This window comes from Ornithodoros turicata, chromosome 6, assembly GCF_037126465.1.
Source record: "Ornithodoros turicata isolate Travis chromosome 6, ASM3712646v1, whole genome shotgun sequence".
Classification (NCBI taxonomy): Eukaryota; Metazoa; Arthropoda; class Arachnida; order Ixodida; family Argasidae; genus Ornithodoros; species Ornithodoros turicata.
This window is the reverse complement of record NC_088206.1, coordinates 26,694,867-26,718,342: the sequence shown is the minus strand read 5'-3', so window position 1 is coordinate 26,718,342 and position 23,476 is coordinate 26,694,867. Positions and strand designations below refer to the sequence as shown.

General features: G+C 48.3%; 1 protein-coding gene across 1 annotated transcript in view; it reads right to left on the bottom strand.

The window, feature by feature from the left end:
• Positions 1–20,817, bottom strand: part of LOC135396471 (neuroglian-like) — a 136,614-nt gene extending 115,797 nt beyond the window's left edge. Inside the window, exons 1-2 of the mRNA XM_064627458.1 lie at positions 20,633–20,817; positions 3,585–3,697 (exon numbers count right to left, since the gene is read on the bottom strand). Coding sequence (XP_064483528.1) covers positions 3,585–3,695 — 111 coding nt within the window. The 5' untranslated portion in view covers positions 3,696–3,697; positions 20,633–20,817. The remainder of the gene's footprint in view (positions 1–3,584; positions 3,698–20,632) is intronic.
• Between the last annotated feature and the right edge of the window lie 2,659 nt (positions 20,818–23,476).

The window sequence follows — 23,476 nt, the reverse complement described above, 5'->3', positions numbered from 1 at the left end:
CGAAAAGCAAGGTGTGTTCCCTCAAGAAATGGCTGGATTTCGTCGCCACCGAAGCTCCATGGATGCAGTTCTTGACCTAGTCTCTACAATCCAACATGCTCGTGCACATCGGTGGATCGTCGTATCGGTTTTCCTGGACATATGATACGCGCATATGATACCGTCTCGCTCACATTTGTGTGCTCCACGCCTTGCGGTTTTTTGGAGTATCTGGTCGACCCTTCAGCTGGCTCCACGATTTCCTTACGGACCGAACTGTCACGGTCAAAGCGATGTGATGTGATGTGAATAAAGAAAAAAATGGGGATGTAAGTTTCGACGAAGTCAAACTGGCTACCCCAGTACACTTAATACAGAAAGGCCCTACGCCCTAAGCCCTAAGCATCCTGTTCATCAAGGCGTACCCCAAGGAAGCATTCTGAGTCCTACACTCTCTAATGTGGTAACGGCAGGCCTAAAATCGCAAAGGCAATTCCTCGCAAAGTAGCATTCTCTGTGTATGCCGATAACGTTGCCCTTTGGACAGTAGGCAAGTCACGACCAACCATTCAGCGCCGTTTGCAGCTAACCTTAAATAATGTCCATCTGTACCTCACGCGACTTGGGATGGACCCTTCGCCCGAAAGGTGCATCGAGCTCCCTTTCACCCGCAAGGCTATGAAAAATTTCCTTCTTTGGGTTGGTGCAAAGAAGCTCGAGCATGTACGTTCCCATCGCTTCCTTGGTGTGGTCAAGGACTCGGACCTGCGCTGGGCTCTCCACATTATGCACCTTGAAACCAAAGTGCAGCGATGGCTTCCTGCAATTCAACATCTTTCCGGCTTAGGATGGGGCTGTGATCAGCGCTCCCTCCTAGCTGTTCACGCGGCTTTGGTGAGGGCGACTGTGTTTTACAGCCTTCCAATCTTGTACAGGATTTCTACAACGTCGTTTAATACCCTTCGGACCTTGTTTGCCCGAAGCCTTCGTCGCTGCCTTGGAGTTCCAAGAATGGCTGAAACACGGCAAGTCCTAGCTGAAGCTGGTGAACTCCCGGTGGAGGTTCTCCGTGAGCGTGAAATGGCTCGTTTGCGTCCGCACATTTCCCGTCATCCACTCCTCAGGAAAATTCGATACCGTCCTGAAAGTGATTTCCATCGCGTAGCGCAGAGGACACGCCATGCTGTCGCTGGCTTGATAGCTAAGGACGTCACACCGCCGGACGCCTCCTGGTCTCTGCCTGTGCCACTCACCTTCGTACGTCTTCCGGACCTCCACGACCGAAGAGATCAGGTTCCCCCTCAAGTCTTTCGAGCCCATTTTTATGCTCTCGTAGACGCCAAGTTTTCTACCTCTGCCGCAGCATACACCGATGGCGCATCTCGAAATGGCAAGTCCGCCTCGGCATTCGTCATCCCATCCGAAGGCGTAGTGGAAGGACGTCGCGCCTTTCGCATCAAGCCTCATCCAAAGCTGCGGAACTCTATGCCACACTTTTCTTTCCGCAACACATCGTCATCGTTCACTTTACCCCACGGGAATGGGTCGAATTCACTGACTCGACATCTGCGCTGCAAGCACTTGAAAATTCTGGCATCCGAGGCTCATCCGCACCGTTGGTGATGGATGCATTAATGGCTTACAACCTTGTCTACGAAGCAGGGCATAGGCTGATTCTTCAATGGGTTCCAGCCCATTGCTGTGTCGAAGCCAATGAACAGGCCGACAGCGCCGCAGAAGCAGCTCTCTCGTATCGGAGACGGACGCGTATTGTGCTGCTGAGAGGAGATCGTCGGTTCGTACTTCGACGCCTCGTGACTCCTCTGGCTACCCGCCAATGGACCGCTGACATTCTCCCCCCAGCCATGCTGAGCAGAGTTGATCCAGAGAGACTCGCTTTCCGCATGCCTCGACATACCTCTCGTCAAGATGCCGCATTAGTTCATCGAATGCGCCTCGATGTGGCTTTTACAGTGCAGTGGCGTTACCGCTTGAGGCAAGTTGACTCTCCCCACTGCAGTCACTGCGGTGGTGTAGAAGACCTAGAGCACAATCTTCTCCATTGCCCACTACCAACCGTCCCGAACCGTACTCTCCGGATCCCTTAACGAGCTAGACTCTCGCCCCCTCTCTCTCACAAAATTGCTTGGTCCCTGGCCACATCCAGCAACGCTCTGCCCTCAAAGCTCTCTTAACCTTTCTGGATACCATATGACTTCGATCCTTATTGTGAAGGGGCTCATTATTTCATTCCCCGCATCACCACCAGCAATGTAGTAGAGCATCGCCTCTGGCGATGAAACTCCCCAATCATAATCTTGTAAGAAAGTTGTTTGAAAAAAAAAAAAAAAGAAAAAGAAAAATTGATTTCACTTTAGAAGACAAAACACCACATACAAATAGTCTGGCATTTTACCTGCAGCATAAGGAGAGGGTGCTTATTTCTATAAGCAACCCAGTAGTAAATTGTTTGTTAATTAATTTGCAATAATTCCCGCTATTCAGTTTAGCAAAGAGGTCAAATTTCTTGGCGTGCTTTTCGACCATCATTTACGTTTTCAATCCCATATTCGAAGTATCATACGTAAAACCTCTTAGGTATGGTATTAGCGTTCTTACTAGAATTCGAAACTTCTTTCCTGCGCCCATTGTTTTAAACCTTTACTACGCTTTTGTGCACTCACATTTTTGTTATTGTGCAAGTGTCTGGGGCCTTACTTACAACACTCATTTACGTGCTCTGAAAACTGTTCAGAATCGTGCTATAAGGATTATGTTTCGATTACCATACTTGTCTTGTGTTGCTACAATCATGCACGATCACCAGATACTAGCTATTAAACAAATAATATCTCAACACATATTACATATAACGTTTAGCGTTTTGAGCGGACACCTCCTTTCTGTAGCTATGATGATCTTAGAGCTGTTCACCACACGAGAGCAGGGGCTGAAGGTGTCTTTAACTTCCCTACCGTTAAGGCTAACTACGGGAAACTAACATTTTTGTTTCGTAGTGTTAATGAATGGAACAGCATACCACCAAACATAAAAAGCGTCAAAAAATTTTCTGAATTAAAAAAAAACTAGCGAAATATTTTTTGCTGTCAAAAATGTATAAAGGTTAATTTAACTATATATTACATATGATAATATTACTGATTTGGGGCACAGAGATGTGCAGCTGTGTCTAGTGCGTGCCCTGCTATTAAATGTGTATTTTTGTGCATTGTTTTTCATCTTTGCATTGTTTTTATGTATTTCATGTGTTATGCTTGTGTATTGTTTTTACCTTTGCATTTTTTTATGGCTCTAATCTTTGTATGTCACATGGAAGACCCTTTAACCGGGATACTTTTCCCTCTGGGTCTTCCATCTGTATAAACTGTACTGTTCATCAAGCATTGTAAAGTTTAAATAAATTCAATTCAATTCAATTCAATTATATCGCAAGCGCTAGTATGATAATGCAGTGACACTTGTTTGTACCACACTTTTAGTATGTGTTTCTGTAGGCATATGTCAATGATTTCGAAGTCATTGCTACACCACAAGCAGAGAGGCTTACTGATGCGACATTCACTTAGTTTTAGGGTAAGGCTTACTTGGTAAAGCTGTTCATGTTTGGGCTGCTTGATCATGGTAGGAGGTGAGGGCACAACGGCTACCGCTGTAGCAGCAGCCACTGTGAGCACTAGCCATACCTCATGTAGCATACCTGCATAGAAAAACTTTGTCAGTGAAGTACAACTTATGTTTATTGATCTCGTATCGTAAGGGAACCATTTCGCATGAAGGCAGGGGACCTTTAATAATGAGGTCTCTCTTTATCGATAGCGAATACAGACAACCTTCGATTTACGAATTCCCTCGCATTATGAACGGTATCCCCTGGGACGAGACACCTCCCTTTGTTTTTCACCCTTGGCTTCTGAATGCTCGATTTCCGAACAGTGAAAGGATGTTTTTGGGAAGGATCCTCCAAGACCCGTCCCTTTTATACCTCAGTTTATAAACGGGGTATGTAGAGCCGTCCTAACAATAGAAGTCAACAAAGCATAAACATAGAGCGTCCAGTGTCCCACTGTCACCGGGCAGAGTAAGGAAAGGTGCCACTTATTTACCACGAAGTACTGTAAACATATTTTTATTTAAGACGTATTTATTTTCTCGAATCGCTTATTCATTCGCTTGCAAAATTATTCGCCTGAATTTAATTTCGTGATTCCAAGGCAGCTTCCTCTGGCGGGATTAACGTCAAGCTGCGTTAGGCATCAGGTCTGCACGTGTCATCTCTGAAAAGTTCACTAAATGGTATGCCACATGTGATGTGATGTGATATGGTAGAAAGAGAAAGAAATGGGGATTTAAGTCATGACAAAGTCAAACGGGCTACCCCAGACCACTTAGCCGCAGTTAGTTGAAATAAATAAAAAAAAGGGAAAACCCAGTAGTTGGAGCGGAAGACAAACATCCTGAACTAGTGGGAATACTTGTCATAAACGAGGGACCAGAAAGTGTCACAAAATGTCAATCAGATGCGTTTCTTCAAGAAAACGTAGGAGCGCTTTCAATGCAGCCGCTTGATGATTGAATGGCTGAGGACCCAGGCAGCGGCGTACCAGAAAAAATATTCCGGGACGGGTTCTATGGGCACTCCACATGGGAGAGGAAGAATATCTTCTCGTTTCCCTCTCCCAAATGCACTGCCAAAGGTACCATTTCGGGGGGTTTGAACTCCCAGAACCCCCTTCTGGGTACACTAGTGGACCCAAGAGCTTTACAAGGTCAGTTAGCCAGGCGTCCAGGCGAGCCAAACTTGCTTCTAGTGTCCTGCGACTGCCGGCATACTTGGAGCACCTCAGGAGGATGTGCTCTATGTCCTCAACAACATTGCACTCCCTGCAGTTTGGAGATGGTGACTTGGCCAGTTTGTATAGCAACCGACCGCTGTACGGGACATTCAGCCGGAGCCTATGCAGGAGACACGCTGCTTGTCGAGGAAACGACGGAGGTACAGCTTGGGCCAAAAGTTTATGGAACACGGCATCTACGTATTTCTTTATCGGAGCGGCGCCCTGCTAGCTATCAGGAAGAGATCGAATAAGAAACGGGTGGCCGGCTATTCCATCTATCCAGTATGTGTGTCCACTCCTGTTTGCTGCTAGGTTGTCGATCCATTTGAGAAATGCGACACCCCGGTGTTCCGTAAACTTTTGCCCCAAGCTGTACCTGGAAGCGTGCTCGGGGTCGACCCTGTACAACAGCGAAGATCGAGCAGATCCTGTCAGCCAGGAAGAGGTGCACGTCTGTGAGGATCGGGCTCGACAGGTGATTGATGTGTTTAATCTCTTCGGTGCTGGCCTGAAGTTCACGTGCGAAGTTGCTGTAGAAGGGGATCTCAGGTTATTAGATCTCAGGTTGTGTTCTAGTAAGGATCACTTGTGCTGGGGATTTTCCTCAAGGTCGAAAAAGGCGTTGCTGCCTTTTGAATCAGGGCATCCTAACATTGTAAAAAGAGGAATTGTTAGGTCTTGTATTGTTGCAGCTCTTACTAACTCATGCTTGCACAAGGTTGCTGAAGCGTAAACTCAGCAGTGTGACCGCATTCTTCAGAACGGGTATCCCGTGTCTTTGCTCCAGAGTGTCTGTGACACGTTATTGAGGGTGTCAAAGGATCAAACTGGTACTGACCAGGAGGGAGAGTCTAGGCGTAAGAAGTTCCTTGTCGTCTCGTATGTTCACTCTGTGTCTCATAACCTAAAGAAGGTTGGGGAACGTTTTGGTGTTAAGCTGTGCAGGTTATCTGTGATTGTCAAGGCTCCTGCACGGAGGCCTATGTGTGGCGTCAATAATGTTAGGCCTTTTGTGTCCTGTAGGTTAGGTGAGGTCTATAGTATCCCCCTCTCGTGTGGCCTATTTTATATAGGCAAGACGGGTCGGTGTATCAATATAAGGCTCAGAGAGCATGCCTCGTCCTTGGGTGGCACCCCATCTGGTCATCTGGCGCTGCATTCTAGTAGATGTGTGTGCAACCCGATTTTTCAAGACATTGTTGTTGTTGCTGTGTCATCTAATGCCTTGACTAGAGAAATAGAGGCCTACGATGTCAGTAACCGTGTATTCACACGAGCGTGTTTTCTGACGGCGCAGCGACAGAAGGAGCGAGAGGGTAAATGGTAAGGCGCTGAGGCTACGGCCCTCTGGAATTCCTACACACCCAAGCAGCACAGTGTACTGAAAGTCGAGTGCAATAGGGGTGGACCTAGGTGGAAGACCTTGAACAGACTCGGGACACTAAAGAACATTGATAAGAGACATACCGTCCACCCCTATTGCACTCGACTTTCAGTACATTGTGCTGCTTGGGCAGATGGTATTCCAATGTGCTGTCAGCTCAGATGCCGAGGATGACGTTCGCGCTGCGGTTGAAGGTTGCAGCATTAATTTTATGTGCAGGGCGCTTGGTACGAAATGGACGAAAGAAAGCGAAAATCGGTTGCTTTTGGTGTTCTCATTGACGATAGTGAACGCTGCCATGAAAAGAAGTGGTTAAGGAAGATATGGACGAAAGAAGCACGGTCTGCAAAATAGCCTTCTACGGGAGCTACGACACGAGGACCGCATGTGCCTACCGCAAGGTTTTGAAAATGGATGCGGCCGCTTTTGAATACGTTCTGCGCCACATAGCAAAGCGCATAAGGAGAGTATAGAGATGAATATGCAGGACATTATACTAGCAAGTGATTGTTTTGCCGTAACCCATCTGCGACAGATTCCTTCGAATTATGTGCGCTTAAACATGCCTCTAAATGGATAAAGCGTTCGTAAATAAGACTCAGCGGGAAAGAGTGTAGGAGAGAGTGCTATGAAGGCTGTGTGTCTTCGTTTTCTACCGTGACGCCGCAGCACACGAGCGTCTTTTCTGACTGCGCAGCGACTGAAGGAGGAGAAGGAGGCATCAGCGTAATCACTCAATCATACAACCATTCGGGCGCGGGCGGGGCTTATCGTACAGCAGACTCTAGGAAGCGCGCACGTTCTTATCTTATTTTTGGCGAGATATGAAAGAGCCTCGTGCAACATCACTGCGCTCGGCAGCTCCGTCCGTCAGAAAGAACCACGCGGATTGTTTGTTACCGGGGCACAGAATCTGACGACTGACGCGCACAGCCTTCCGGGAGGACGAAAAAAAGAAAAAGAAAGCCACCTTCTGTTGCCAATGTGAAGAGCTCTTTTGTTTTTATGTAATACACCTGGTAGAGCAACACTCGATTTTGTGGAAACTTGCCGACGTGGAATACCGAAATGTACCATGGAAACATGCCATGTGAGAACAGATCGTTTTTGAAATGAAAAAGAGACACCTGTATGTCGAAGCAACGGTCGAAGTAACGGTAGCAACCAAAGCACTTTTTGGGTCCCCATATTCACGGCGTAGTCATTGTATCAGTTAAGAACGCGTTAATTATTAATAACGAGTTGGCTGCATGCTCGCATTCCAAACCAAAAGGTATCGGCTCAGGATGCTGGTAGTTTCGCTTAAAAACGAGAAAATGTGTGAGCAGTATGTCGCGCGCCAGGTAAGCCAAAGGGGCTGAAAATTTAATCCACGAGCCGGCCTCTGCGGAGGTCGCGCATATTCATAGTTGTCTTGCATCATAAATTAACCGTGTAATGCTATAATATTTTAGGGCTGTAATTACACAAGCTTACAGGTAGCACCCTGTGTTCACCATCACGTCTTGCAGTGCGCTCGCGGGAGGCCACTGTGTGCATACATTGTGTCCTTACAAGCATCAACGAGGACGAACGGTTGTAATAAAGGGAGACAGTTTTCCTCGGTGTTCACTATTGCGTGTTTGCCATCCATCGCGGCCACAAAGTTTGGGAACTGCCACAGCGCTTCAAAGTAACATGTTTAAAATCTGGATAAAGCTAGTGCTGAAAATACAACATATTGACGAACTTACGTTATAACGTCTCGCTTTGCGATAGCATTATTTCGTAATTATTCACTCAGGCAGCTTCTTATACAACGCGATATGCAAAAAGCGCGAATACGTTTCGAATTTCGTTTTCTTCCATAATTTTATATGTATGGATGGGACGGTAACGTCCCCCCCCAACCCACTCCCCCCCCAAAAAAAGAAAGGAAAATATGAGGAAAGATCATAAGGGTTGTTTGAGTGGGAGAGGATCATTTCCAAGAGAGGTTCTTCTCCCGTTCTAATTGCACTACCAACGGTGCGGGTTCATGGTGGTGAATTATACCTCACTATGCCACCGGTATATGCGATGAACGTTTTACTGCAATGAGTAGTGTACGAAGGCAGTCGACCCAAAAACATGGCCTGTCCAACGCCTAAAGCAATGGGGCCAATGAAACGCAGGGATTGGAAGCTCCCAGAGGAGGGGATCGTACCTGAACCATCCCATATCTGCACTCTAAAAACTGAACTTCAGGGCATAGCAGGCTAGTCTCCACCCATGGCCACGAGCGATAGGGTCATCGCTTCTGATTCGAAGAGAGAGGAGGGCGAACGGTTTTTTTCGTCACTTATCATATTGCCTCGAATCATCATCGCGAAACTTCCAGGGCAGGCACGAAACGGTACATCTCATCCCGGCGCATGCTGAAGAAGAAGGAAGAAGCTTCCAGACACATCGCCTGCTCTCTGGCAAACGCACGTGCTATTTCTAGACTTTTCGGCGCGACGCTTAAATGCTTGTGCGCTCCAAGCTGGAGCATTCATTCTTTGGTTCTGTTTGAGAGCTACAGCTCTTGTGTATTAGGCAGCTAAGCAGCTGAATAAAGCGTTCGCCGATTATTCGCCGTCTCGCTCGTCTGTTTTCATCCGTGACATTTCTGGTGGAGATGCAGGGTATTCCTTGTCCAACGGCCTGGAAGACCAACTGCGACAAAGCAGAAGGCAGCTTGGTCTGCCTGCAGAATTCGGTCCATTAGAACCCCCTAAATGCAAGAAGAAGATGACTGCGGAGACAGTACCCAAGTGGCGCAACCTGTTGCCACGCCCATAGCCCCTGCACGGTCGCCGAAGACATTCAGCTGGGAGTATTACGACGACGTGGACGATTGGGTCGACCACTATGAGCGGATCGCCAAGTTCAACAACTGGAGTGACGACCACAAGCTCGTCAACGTCTATTTCTCCCTGGAAGGCACCGCGAAGACATGGTTCGAGAACCGGGAGACTTCGCTCACGTCCTGGGACCTCTTCAAAAGCAAACTCCGCGAGGCGTTCGCTTTTCAACAACGAGCTGAACGCGCTGAACATCTGCTCCAGAGACGGATCCAGCTGCCAAACGAAAGCGTTACAAGCTTCGTCGAAGATGTGTTGCGGCTCTTCCGGCGAGCTGACCCCAAAGCATCCGAGGAGAAGGTTCAGCGACTCATGAGGGGCGTAAAAGAAGAAATTTTTCGCGCCCTGTCCCGGGATCCACCCGCCACGACCGGCGCTTTTCTGGACGAAGCCGTCCGCATTGAGAGGACCCTGTTCTCTCGCGCTACCGTCAACGAACGACACCAGGGCTACGAGGCTTTCTCCACGACCGCTGGCCTCGACGTCGGATCGCTCAGACAGCTGATTCGAGAGGTGGTACGCGAAGAAGTACGAGCTCTCCTCTGTCCTGAGAAGGCTCAAGACCCTTTGTCTTCGATCGGTGCGATCATCAAGGACGAGGTTCAGCAGGCAATCCAGACATCGTCAACCGCCAACCCCGACGCCGAAGTACCGAGACCAACCTACGCCGCCGCTGTGAGACAGGTGCCACCTACTCGTCCGTCGTACTACGGAAACCGTTGGACGCCTCCTCGGCCTGTCCAACCTACTCCGAGCGTCCCGCCACACTCTCAGCCGTTTCGCAAAACGGACGTTTGGCGGGCTCCCGACTTCAGACCGCTCTGCTTCACTCCAGATAAACGTGGATCCGTCCTTCGTGAGGGCATTCAGGGGTGACGCAATTCTTGAAAAGTTCGGAATGAATCGTCGGTAGTAGGCGCAAAGGCCAAGAAAGCTTCGAACGTCTTTCACGTTATAAGGGACACGGTAATTTGTGATGGCCGCCGTCTTCTCGGGGTCGGGGCGTACGCCGTCGCTGCTCACGAGATGGCCGAGAAATCTGAGTTCCTCGTAGCCGAATCGACACTTCTTAGGCTTCAACGTCAGCCCTGCAGTTCTGATAGCCTCGAAGACTTGCTTTAGCCGTTCAACATGTTCTTCGAATGTTCTTGCGAAGACGACAACATCGTCGAAGTACACCAGGCAGGTTTGCCACTTCAACCCGGCGAGCAGAAGAAGCCCGCCAGCTTGCCAGACTACGGATTGGTCAACAACAGCGCGTCGATGAAAGAAGATACAACTGCGCCGACGAGACGTACGCTTCAGTCCAGGCGACTTGGTATGGGTTTGGACGCCGATTCGACGACGAGGCCTGAGCGAGAAGCTACTGAAGCGGTACTTCGGTCCCTACAAAGTACTTCGACGCATTGGAGACCTGGATTAGGAAGTGATACCTGGGGGCAGCGTTCCCTCTCGACGACCCCCGAGGACTGAAATAGTTCACGTCGTTCGACTCAAGCCGTACTACAGCAAGTAGCGCTGAAGACTGACTGGAAGGAAACAGCATGAAAAAAAAAAAAAAAGGAGAAGAAACGGCATCGAGACGATGCCCCGTCTACGGAAGGGGCAATGCCACGAATCATCATCGCGAAACTTCCAGGGCAGGCACGAAACGGTACATCTCATCCCGGCGCATGCTGAAGAAGAAGCAAGAAGCTTCCAGACACATCGCCTGCTCTCTGGCAAACGCACGTGCTGTTTCTAGACTTTTCGGCGCGACGCTTAAATGCTTGTGCGCTCCAAGCTGGAGCATTCATTCTTTGGTTCTGCTTGAGAGCTACAGCTCTTGTGTATTAGGCAGCTAAGCAGCTGAATAAAGCGTTCGCCGATTATTCGCCGTCTCGCTCGTCTGTTTTCATCCGTGACAATATATCCGAACTGACACAAGGGAGGGGGCGGGGGGGGGGGGTTATGGCAGGATCGGCTCGCCGTTGTTTTCCATACAGAAGTGGGCGTCCTCACGACTTTAGCAAAAAGAAGAAAAGAAGCAAGCCGGATGGAGGATGGAGGAGGTGCGTAGAGGGTGCATGAGTTCGTCGGGGGGAGCAAACTGTTAGATGGGTCTTTGAGAAAGACCTGCCTTCTGCAGAAAGAGGACAAGGTTCCTTGCTTTAGGAGAACGTGCGGCTACCCCATACACTACCACACACACTCACTACTACTACAACTACCATACACTACCACTACCACACACTACCAGTCTACCACCACACTACCACACACACACACACACACCACTGAGACAAAAAGGTGTACGCTCCACCCTTTCTTCCAATCACAAGTGCGCCCTATCATTCGCGGCAATGGTTGGCGCAGAGTGTGCTATGCGATGAAGCTGCTTTTACTGTGTTCTAAAGGTGCGACCTTTATGCCACAGCCGTCTCTGCTTTACATCACACTCATCACCGTAACACTGCTGCGGAGTCACGGTAGAAAACGAAGACGCACAGCCTTCATAGCACCCTCTCCTACACTCTTTCCCGCTCAGTCTTATTTGCGAACGCTTTATGCATTTAGAGGCATGTTTAAGCACACATAATTCGAAGGAACCTGTTGCTGATGGGTTACGGAAAAACGATCACTGGCTAGTATAATGTCCCGCATATTCGTCTCTATACTCTCGTTATGCGGTTTGCTATGCGGAGCAGAATGTATTCAAAAGCGGTTGCATCCATTCTCAAAACCTTGCGGTAGGCACATGGGTCCTCGTGTCGTAGCTCCCATAGAAGGCTGTTTTGCAGACCGTGCTCTTTCCTCAACATCCTTCCTTAACCACTTCTTTTCATGGCAGCATTCACTATCGTCAATGAGAAGAGCAAAAGCCACCAATCGTCGCTTTCTTTCGTCCATTGCGTACCAAGCGCCGTGCACATGAAATTAATGCTGCAACCTTCAACCGCAGCGCGAACATTATCTCCGGCATCTGAGCTGACAGCACATTGGAACACTATCTATGTAGGGCCCGGGCCCGGGCCCGACCCGGCCCGCGGGCCGAGCCGGGCTTGTTATTGGCTGTGTGTTCCGGGCCGGGCCGAGCCCGGGCCGACTACGCTAGCACCGCGGGCCGGGCCGGGCCCGGGCCGTTAAAATACGCCACCACCGCGGGCCGGACCAGGCCCGGGCTGACAAATATGTTTCCGAGAGCCAGGCCCGGCCGGGCCACGCAGCTAATTCCACACAATGGAGATGCATTAGTTCATATCATCATGCGCTTGCGTCATTCCTGTGCATATTTTGCAAAGACAAGCAAGGGATACTGCATTAGGCATATGATTCGACCCTCTAGAACATTCTGAAAGCCACTTTACATTGCTCGTCACTCCTCACGTATTTCACAATCACTTGGCAAAGCTTGGTGAGAGGGGTATGAACTGGGAGAAGGAGTTTGTCGGCAGCATCTTCTACCTCCGCAAAACCTTGACACTGTGACGATAACGCTCATGCCCGCGTACGTTCTGGATTTAATTTGGTCTGGTGCGGTTATGGTGTTAAACCGCCATCACTTGTATGTTTGTCTTCTCTCCTTATAAATTTACTGATAAATTTGTTTGATAATCGCCAGAAACGCGTACGTCGCGGCTGGAAATACTATGCCGGGATCTACTCGCCGGGTCACCGTGTCGGGCCGTGCCGGGCTCTATTTGCTTAGATTCCAGGTCGGGCCGGGCCCTAGTCACTGGGTCACCGGGCCGGGCCGCATAAAAATATGAAGGTCCGGGCCCGGGTCGGGCCGGACCATTTTTCGATGCGCCCGCGCCGGGTCGGGCCCGGAAAAGTCGCGCCGTGCAGGGCTCTAGCCTCAGCGCCTTATCATTTACCCTCTCGGTCCGCAGTCGCTGCGCCGTCAGAAAACACGCTCGTGTGAACACACGGTTAAGTGCGTCAGTCAGGCGTCCGTAGCCTTATCGGAGAGGGAGATTTTCTTCCTTAATAGCTGCGCATAGAATCCACTTATCTCTGTATGGGATGACTCTGATTGAGGCTGTTGCTTCTGTAGGTGGCGCCGCGGTGTGCGTGGTATGTGTTTTTTTTTTGTCACATTAAACTTGAGTTGTGAGTGCGCTGGTGTTGTCTTCCTCTAGTCCTTGTTTTTGTGCGCATTCTACCAGGTTGTATACTTACCAACTAGCCCAACGTTATTTGTTATTCCGGTATATTGACACTGACTTCAGGTGGTTGCAGGGTTCACGTTGAAACAGCTGGGCGCATGTGCTGTTTGTGCTTAGGGAGAATTAACAGTTGTGCCTGGATAGCATGAGCGAACGCAGAGCTGGAGAGTCGCAATAAGGCTTGAACCAGAAGATGGTGATGATGACGCGTTGCCAGTCGAGAGAAGTAGCGAGACAACTATTGCATCCTGAGAACCGGTACAGGTGATTCCCATGCCTCTGCCATGGCTACCGGGTTGAAAGTTGCTCGAGGAACGCCAAGACATAGCTTACTACTCTTCGCAAGAATGGTTTGTAGGGCTTGCTGTGTCGTGAGAGGGAGGATGTGAAGCACCGGTATGTGGTATGCTAACAACTGGCGTATGAGGCGGCAGTGAACACCAAGCATTGCTTTCGTCGAGCTTCCCCATCCAGAGCCGCATACATATCTCAGTACGTTGAGTCTACTCTCCGCTCTTGCCTTTAGACAATGCACCTCTGCCGCCCACGACAAACTCCGATTCAGAGTAACCCTCAGAAATCTATGATGCGGCACTCGGCGTATCTGGAAGCTGCCAATATGCACTTGGAATTTCTTTAGATGCCGGCGCATAAAGGGACGCATCACAGTCTTCTCTGATGAGACGTCCATGTCCCTCCGCTGGAGGAAGGTTTCAACACAGTCCAGGGCACTCTGAAGGCGACGCTGCAGGGCTGGCCACTGCTTACCGGAGGACCATGTGCAGATGTCGTCCGCATAAGGATTGGTGTACACGCCGCGAAATAACAGAGCGGGCAGCACAGCCAAAACCGCATTACTAGTGGATTAAAGACGCCTCGCTGGGGCGCACCAGCTGTTAGGTTGTGAGAGCTTGTGTCACCTTCAGATGTCCTCAAGGAAACAGATCTTCCTTTAAGATAATCAGCAGTTCAGCGAAGGGCCCGCACCATGATGCCCAGAATCCATAGGTCATGAAGGACATGGCTGTGGCTCGTTGTATCATAAGCCCTTTTTATATCCAGAAAGACTGCAACGGTGAGTTCACTATTTGCCGGGGCTTCTTCGATGTCAGTGACCAGGTTTAGAATGGAATTCATTGAGCAGCGCGCCTTTCTGAAACCTGCCATTTGCCAAGGAAGTAGACGACGAGATTTCAAGAACCAGTCCACACGATTCAGAAGAAGTCTCTCTGTGATCTTGCACAGGCAACTCGTGAGGCTGATGGGCCGAAATGATGCAAGCTCTCGAGGCGGCTTCCCCGGTTTCAGTACTGGTACAACCTGTGACATCTTCCATGACTCAGGGACAACGTCGTTTCTCCAAGAATCGTTGATAACGGCAAGTAGTACAGAGTGCGACGAGGAACCCAAAGACGCTATAGCCTTGTATGACCCCGTCAGGCCCAGGAGCTGATTGTTTTGCGGAAAGGCGGATGGCAGCTTCCAGCTCTTGAAATCTTTGTCCATCTATGGGTCTTGGGCCCCACTATCAAAGACGATTGCTCCACACATGTCCTCTGCTGAGGATCTGTGGGTGGCAGTGGAGGACGCCTCCGAGGGCTTGGATACGAGCCTGCAAAAGTCTTCCCCAATCAATATCTCCAATGTGGCTTGATGAACTGCGAGAGCTCGGAAGACGCTATCCGACCTCCTGCATTCCTGCAGTCCATCGACCCCTCACTTGAGTTTGTCATCGGCTGCCGCTGTAAACGCGAAGAAGAATCCCTTCTCCATCGTCGTCGGCTGAACGTTTCCCTCACCCGATCACTCCTGTTCAAAATGGACCGCGTCCCATCTCCCACTTGCCTCTGCTTCGCCGTAGAAGACTATATCTCCCATCGGCTCCTCCACTGTGAGCGTCACCTTCATCATCGGGCAGTGCTCTGGCAACGCCTCTCAGAGCTTGGGGACACGGACGTTTCCCTCGCAACACTCCTTGGCCCCGTGCAGCGAGCGAGCCAGTGGAGTGTCACAAAGGCGGTGCTTCGCTTTCTCCGTGATACGGATATATGATAAGATCCTTACAGCTGGAGTATGAATGTCCTCGAAAATATGTTGATGAGCCGCCATTTAGGACCACGGCATTAAAATCATCAATGCACTGGTAAAGCAAGCGTCCACGGTGATAGGTGTTCTGACTTCCTCAGCTACCACGTGGCATTGAAGTCACCACATAGAGTAAAACTGCTAGGAAGGCACTCGAAGAAATCTCTAACCACGTCCTAAGGGATGCGGACCGAGGAGGCGATATACACACTGGCTACAGCGACCTGCGTGTGTGCAGGAGGAGGCTAAAAACAACGCACTCAAAGTCCCCGTCAATGGATGTGCACATGATGCTACTAGGAATGTCCTTTCTGACGCACTGCATAGCACGGCTGACTCCTGTTGATCGTGTAGAAGTATACATAACATAATATGAAAGCCGCAAGTGTCAATCCACACGGGGCTCACTGAGGGCTAGCACGGGAAAGTTATGCCGAAACACAAAATTACGGAAGTCCCCTAACTTGTTTCGCAGACCCATGGTATTCCACTGAAATATGGTAGTGCTCCTGGATCTATCGGTCACGTACTGGGATTTTAACAGTGGTGACCACAAAATTTGGAAAAGGCGCCGGCAGAGCCCTCTGAAACGGGCAAGACCCTTTGTATCATGGTGCCAAAGGCATATTCGAGACGGCTTATGCTACTGCCCTTCCCAATGGGATTGTAACGCAGGCGACCGCAAAGTCCGTAAAAGACCGCAGCAGAGCCCTTTAGAACGGGCGAAACCTCTTTAATCATGGTTCCAAACAGATATTATCAACGGCTTATGATGCTCAGCAGAGTTCTTTAAAACGAACGAAACCCCTTGTATCGTGGTACCAAAGGCATATTCATGACGGCTTATGATATGCCTTTCTACCGGAATTGCGCAAGAGGGGACCGCAAAATTTGGATACGACGGCAGCAAGGCCTTTTAAAACGGGCGATACTCCCTGTATCATGGAGCGAAAGAAAGTTATCAGTGGCTTGTGCAATGCTATTGTGCTGCAGTTATAATACAGGCGATCGCCAAATTCGGAAAACATGGTAGCAGAGCCCACTTAAACGAGCAAAACCCCTTGTGTCATGCTGCCAAAGACATATTATCAACAACTTATACTATGTCATTCTACCGAGATCATAACACAGGCGACCACAAATATCGGAAAAGGATGCAGCATAGCCCTTCAGAACGGGCGAGACCCCTTGGATCATGCTGCCGATGACATGTCATCAATGGCTTGTGCTATGCCCTTCTACTGGAATTGTAACAGAGGCTACCGCAAAATACGGAAAATGCGGCAGCAGAGACCTTTAAAACGGTCGATACCTCTTGTATCATAGTTCCAAAGTCACTGGAATTAAAACGGATGCGACCGTGAACTCCATAAAATGCTACAGCATAGCCTTTTAAAACGGACAAAAACCCCTTTAATCATGGTGGCAGACATTTCACACACATATAAAGACGCCACGACTTATGTTATGCCCCTCTCCTGTGATTGCATCGGAAACCACCGCAAAATTTGGAAAAGGCGGCAGCAAGGCCCTTTACAGTGACTCAAATGATATGTATCATGGTGCCAAAAAGATACTATGAACGGCTTGTACTGGGATTGTAACAGAGGCTACCGCAACGTTCGGCAGCAGATCGAGCCCTTTAAAACGTGGGAAGTCCCTTTAATCCTGGTGCCAGGGCGTACATGTAGAGGTCGCGTTTGAAGAAACTGCTTCCAAAACGACACTCGCTAAGCAAAAAGCGTCCTAAACTGATTTTGTAGTATGTATATGTGCAAGTAAGATCACGGGGTTTATACCTCGTATCTTGTTCTCCTGTTGCACCCTGAGCGGTCGCGTTTGACAAAATGACTTCCAAACTGGCACTCGAAATTGCCAAATGGCCAATTTCGTCAACTTCGGGGCTTAATATCATTTGATATAAAAATAATATTAAGGATGTCCTAAGTTAATTTTGTAGTATGTATATCTGAAAGTAAGATCGTGGGGTTTGAACCCCGTATCTTGTTCTCCTGTTGCACCCTGAGAGGTCGCGTTTGACAAAATCGCTTCCAAAACGGCACTCGAAATGATCAAGTGGCCAATTTCGTCAACTTTGGGGCTTAATATCATTTGACATAAAAATAAAAGATGTCCTAAGCTGATTTTGTAGTATGTATATGCGAAAGTAAGATCACGGGGTTTGAACCCCGTATCTTATTCCCCTGTTGCACCCTGAGAGGTCGCGTTTGATAGAATCGCTTCCAAAACGGCATCGAAATGGCCAAGTGGCCAATTTCATCACCTTCGGGGCTTAATATCATTGGATATAACAATAATATTAAATATGTCCTAAACTAATTTTGTAATATGTATATGTGAAAGTAAGATCACGGGAATAGAACCCGGTATCTTCCCCCGTTGCACCCTGAGAGGTCGGGTTTGACAAAATCGCTTCCAAACCGGCACTCGAAATGGCCAAATGAACAATTTAGTCAACTTCGGGGCTTAATATCATTTGATATAAAAATAATATTAAGGATGTCCTAAGCTGATTTTGTAGTATGTGTATCTGAAAGTAAGATCACGTGGTTTGAACCCCGTATCTTGTTCTCCTGTTGCACCCTGAGAGGTCGCGTTTGACAAAATCGCTTCCAAAACGGCCAAATGGCGAATTTCATCAAGTTCGGGGCTTAATATCCTTTGATAGAACGCTCATAATAAAGTTATCCTAAGCTGATTATGTAATATGTATATGTGAAAGTAAGATCACGGGGTTTGAACCCTGTACCTTGTTCTCCTGTTGCACCCTGAAAGGTCGCGTTTGACAAAATCACTTCCAAAACGGCACTCGAAATGGACAGTTTTATCAAGTTGTATAGTTTAATATAAAAGCGATATAAAATACAAAACGGTATCATTTGTATATTACTCACTCAAAATAAAGTTGTCTGTTCTGTCTGCCACTTCGAGTTCTGGAAAAAATGACCGTTCTCGTTTCGAACTCCTTGAGACCGGCCGTACAGTCTCAGCGCATCCGCATTACGATAATACTGGGACTTTCGAGTCCGTGGAGCGCCTCGGAAGGGAACCCTGTCTGAATCGCAACTCTGAAGGCCCTGGGTGCATCAGGATTAACACTCACACATCGTGCCGTGGTTGGTATGTGGCCTGGAGGACGTACTGAAGGAAAATAGGCGATGACAGTTCCAAAATTTGATTGCCTTTGTCGAAAAATCGTGGTCTAAACATGGGCGCTGTGCAAAAATCCACGGAATCCCCATAGCCGCAATGCATTAAAATTCATTTGGCCAGGGTGCACTAGGCTTATATTCTGCTCGCGCCTTTCATGTCTCCAGGGGTTATTTACATGGTGTTCTTCTCTATTAGACGATGACATCTTAAAAATTTTATTCTGTTTTGCTGTTAATTGGCATAAACGCTGTCTCCCATTGAATTCACATCCTGTAAGGCCGCTTCCCGCATAGCGGCTGAGTATAGTGACGGAGTGCGCAGGCGGGAGGGTGACCGCCAATTTTGGGATTGTTCAGGGATTTTTTTGTCGCTTTCGCACGCATAAATACGCCATCGTACGCCACCGGAAGTTCCTCGGGTAAGTAGACAACGAGTTACATGTAAAAATGCGGGTTACGTTTTTCTGCACACACCCTGTATGTATATATATGAGGGGGGGGGGGGGGGGTCCAGCGTGCCGATCGCGAAGGTTCTTGCAGTTTACGGGCGTTTGTGTAGGAACACTCTTTGGAAACACTCTGCAAAAACGGTTTGGAAAGGTGGCAATCAGTTTGCCTACCAACCCTTCTGGAAGGGTATAACGGGACTGTTTACGTCCTCGAATGCGGCGCCGTCTTTCGGTAGACAAATTACAGAGAGTGGTAACCCAACTCATTTATCACCCACGGTACACAAGTTCATTACATGCCACAGCGATAATTGCTCGAAGAAACGGTATCATCGTATTTGATGAGTACTTTGAATAAAAAACACGGTCAGTAACACGGTTGTGTTTTATCCGAAATGTTGTCACTTGTGGCGGCAGACTTCCCGTTTCTACAATGAGGGAATCCCCGAACCCCCACTTGCAAAGTCGTTGGTAACAGACGAAGAGGACCTCAGAATATGCGAAGTTGCAGCCTATTAATAGTATCTGTTCTCCAGCAAATTGCTCCCACATTTGTGATTATACGGCGGGAATCTGCACTACCTTTCAGCCTAACCTGCGCTTTCCGCGTGTGGTCTTGCGCGCGAAGTTTGCATTTTTGAAGGCGCGGTTAATTTTTGTTTGCGACTTTCCCTCGGTGATCCGTAGATGAAGATAACTTCCATTCAAATGTATCTCTAAAGAGTCTAAATGCGCTGAGAAGAGACGGGAAGGAGATGCCATACGCGGATATGATTTAGCAGATGGACTCACACGCACACACACGGGATATAATGCAACACCACACGATATACAATGCGGCACCCAGGAGTGGCAATTTTACCACCTGTCCACAGGGTGCGATATTCTCCCTTAAGGTGGTAATGTTACACCCTGCCAGCGGAGTCTACTATTGCCACCATGCGAGTGGTTTAACTTTAACAGCTTTTTGGACTAAAATATGTGTCAGCCCGTTGCTTACCACCTTGAGGGTACAAGTGTACAAGTGTACAAGAGTGCAGCATTCTTGAATAGTTTTGAAATTTCGAGCTTTTCAAACTCCTTCCAATCTCGTGATGCGGCCTCACCGGTCATGCATGACATCTCCATATGTAATCGCATTATTTAACGTTCAAGTATTCTATATCCTCATCTCTCATCTCGCTGTATGCAGGTATGTGTGTGTGGCGGATGAGCATACCCCATAAAATTTGGCGAGATTACGCAATATTTAGTCAAATAACATAAGAATACATGGGAGTAGCCTTCATGCACCCCCCCCCCCCCCACCTGCTGACACCCACGGGGACGAAATTCTGGATAAACCACTTGTTCCTATATGTGTGAAACATCGTTAATTCAATTACATGCCGTGATAGCTGTCGCCAGTAATCGTTGGAGTCATTCATAAATCGCCAGCTGCGAACAACATAACATAAAAGCGAGAGCCTCATAGGGCCAACCCTCAGACAAAGGTCCGTCCAGGCTTTGTTGGGCCATGTGACCTGCCACGTGCCACACCCACCTGATGGGTAGAGTGTGTTCACGGTACGCCGAAATTGTGCACAGAGAGCAGTAGCGATAAACAAAAAACACATAAACGATTTCGCACAATATTAAAATGCTTCCAATAACCATTTCGTAGCATTTCAAAAAGAGCTCGGCCAAAAATTTACCGTTAGTTGTTTGTGCAACAAACCACAGTGCAGTGCGGTCCAGATGAATCTGTGCTGTTCGTTGAGAGCGATCCGACTGCACGAAAATACCACGAACAAATACCCGGCCGACGGGAAATTTGCGGTCCGCCAGTTCCTTCCGGAATCACCGCGCCACCCGTGCCTCGGTCGAGCTGCAATCGAGGCTGAAATTGCGGATGTGGCACAATGCCCAAAGATGCAGCCGTTATATAGTGAGTGTGTGTGTCCATTGGCAGCTCTTTTACACGATGTGTTCGCTATAAATTCAAAATGTTTCATTCGCTGGTGATAAATAAATATTGATGTATTGATGTGGTGTGATACTAGAAAGCGTTTCACGTTGTGGTTTTAAGCAGATGATTGCGATCACAACGGGGTATATGGAGAAGGCAACGCATCTTTACTCGATCATAATTAACTAATCTCGATCAGCACTGGGCGATGACTGGCGTTATAACAGCCAACGTGGCTGACATTGGCGATGTTTTTATTTTGATTTTATAAAGTGTGCTACAAAACACTTTTACTGACTAAATTGTTACACAGACATTCGCTTGATCACAATTCATCGGAGAATATTTACAAAAAGGAAGCTGGCCTTTTTCGCTTGCGAATATACAAGTTATCGATGAGTTTTGTCGAGTTATTGATATAATTAATAGCTTCGTAGCATGGGCCTCCAGGGCCTCAATCTTGAACTCGCCCATAGCGAGCGTTATCGTTCTTTTTAAAGCTGGCGCGCTCCAACGTCACGCGGCCGCACGTGAAAACCGTTTTGATAGGCTGCCATTTCAAATAAACGTTGGGATTGGTCTTCGCGATGGAGCTCGTGGCGAATCACGTGCGAAGTGATACATTTGACGCGCGTTACGGGATAACGACAAGTTATGACGTATTCCATTGGGAGAGCAGATTGTGCCCCGCGCTGGGTGGAGTGTGAGTGCATGCTCCCGGCGGGGGGGGGGGGGTATATTTATTAGACGAAAAGGGAAAAAAAGGGAAAAGGGAAAAAGGGCGAAAAGGGGAAAAAAGGAAAAGGGAAAAAGGGCGGGGTCACATGGGTCACACGGGTTTGCTTCGTCAATGGAACGCTAACAATCGTTCGAGGTACGAAGCATGCGCTGCGCATAGCGCGTGAGCCCGTGCTTTCCCGGGTGCGTATTTCGAAACCCTGACCGATACAGAAGAGCGGCGGCGGCGGCAGAAAACTCTGAAAACCCGATGTGTTTGCTGTACGGACGCCGACGCTGACGGCGACTATTTGGAAATTGTAGTTATTGTACGCATCGGCCACAGGGGCAGGGCGGATGGGGGTGAAATGTGCTGGAGAACAAGGCTAGGTTGGAACATGCACGTAATTTTGAAGTTCTTTACTATGTGTTTGGATTACAAGCAAGGGTGGGTCAAATTTGACTACCCTTGGACTGTAGATGAGACGGAACGTTACGAAGTTATAGTTGAAACCAGACAGATAGTCGGAGAATGTGTCACGGCATATACAGCACGAGGGCAACAACTGTTAATTTGAACGTTCGGAAACTGTCACACAAGGAACAGTATGTCCAGACGCACTGTTAATGTCAATGTCGTTCTTTCCCTGTCTGATGTACAGGGTTCGCGAAGATAAACTTCGGGGTTTGTAACGGAGAAAAAACAAATAAGAACAGTGTCGGAAAGCTAAAGTAGGTGTTAGAGGATGTATTATGCCCCAAAATTTTATGTCGATACTGCCATTTGGTCCGTTCCTCTGCGAATAAATCGTGAAAATTCGAAAACCGCCGCTGCCTAGTCGGCTATACCTGTGTTTCAGCTCCTTTCCGTCAGATGGCGAAACGGTTGAACGCGGCGTTGCAGACGACATCAAAATCTGAACAAGTGGAACTGAATGCAGAATCGTACTCTGCAACGCCGCGTTCGACCGTTTCGCCATCTGACGGAAAGAAGCTGAAACACGGGTATAGCCGTTTAGGAAGCGGCGATTTTTTAATTTTCACGATTTATCCACAGAGAAACGGACAAAGCGGCATTGTCGACATGAAATTTTGGGGCATAATACGTCTTCTAACATCTAGTTTGGCTTTCTGACACTGTTCTAATTTGTTTTATCTTCGTTACAAACCCCGAAGTTTATCTTGGCGAACCCTGTAGTATGTGCCTCGACCCACATTCGAAGCACATCAAAACAGGCTCTTGCGTCAAAACAGTTGTCATTTAGGAGCCTCCACTGATAATTCATATGCTGTTGGTAAACACGGTGCGTAGAATTGATCCACTGTACTGAACTGTCAATACGATGTGTCATGCTATGTGTTGCTGTAGAGATGTGTAATGCTAAGGCTGAGACATACACTGAAGGCAGGAACACACAGTGGCGTATCTAGAGCTACCTGCGCCCATGGCAACATGGTTAACATGTTGTCCTTGGAGATGCGTTTTCGTGTTGTCCGCACTAGGTTTCACACTATAACCTCTCTAATGGCGGGTGCTTTAGATCATTTATGAATGTGCCAGGTTGAGTACCCGACCTGGCACATTCACATCCGACCACATAATAGCGCCCCTGTTCACCTGGCGCCCATGGCACCTGTCCACACCTGCCACACCCTAGACACGCCACTGGGAACACAAACAGGCTATCTGTATTTCAATGCAAAAGTGAAGACCATGTTGTACTTATTATATCTTCATTCAGATAATAAGTACTACAATTGTCAGCACACACTAGTAGACAGGTCCCAATAGTTATTATACTCTAGGAATTTTTTTAAAATTTTGTTATATTTTGCAACATCAACAACTGCAACAAACTTGCAGGCGAGTCAA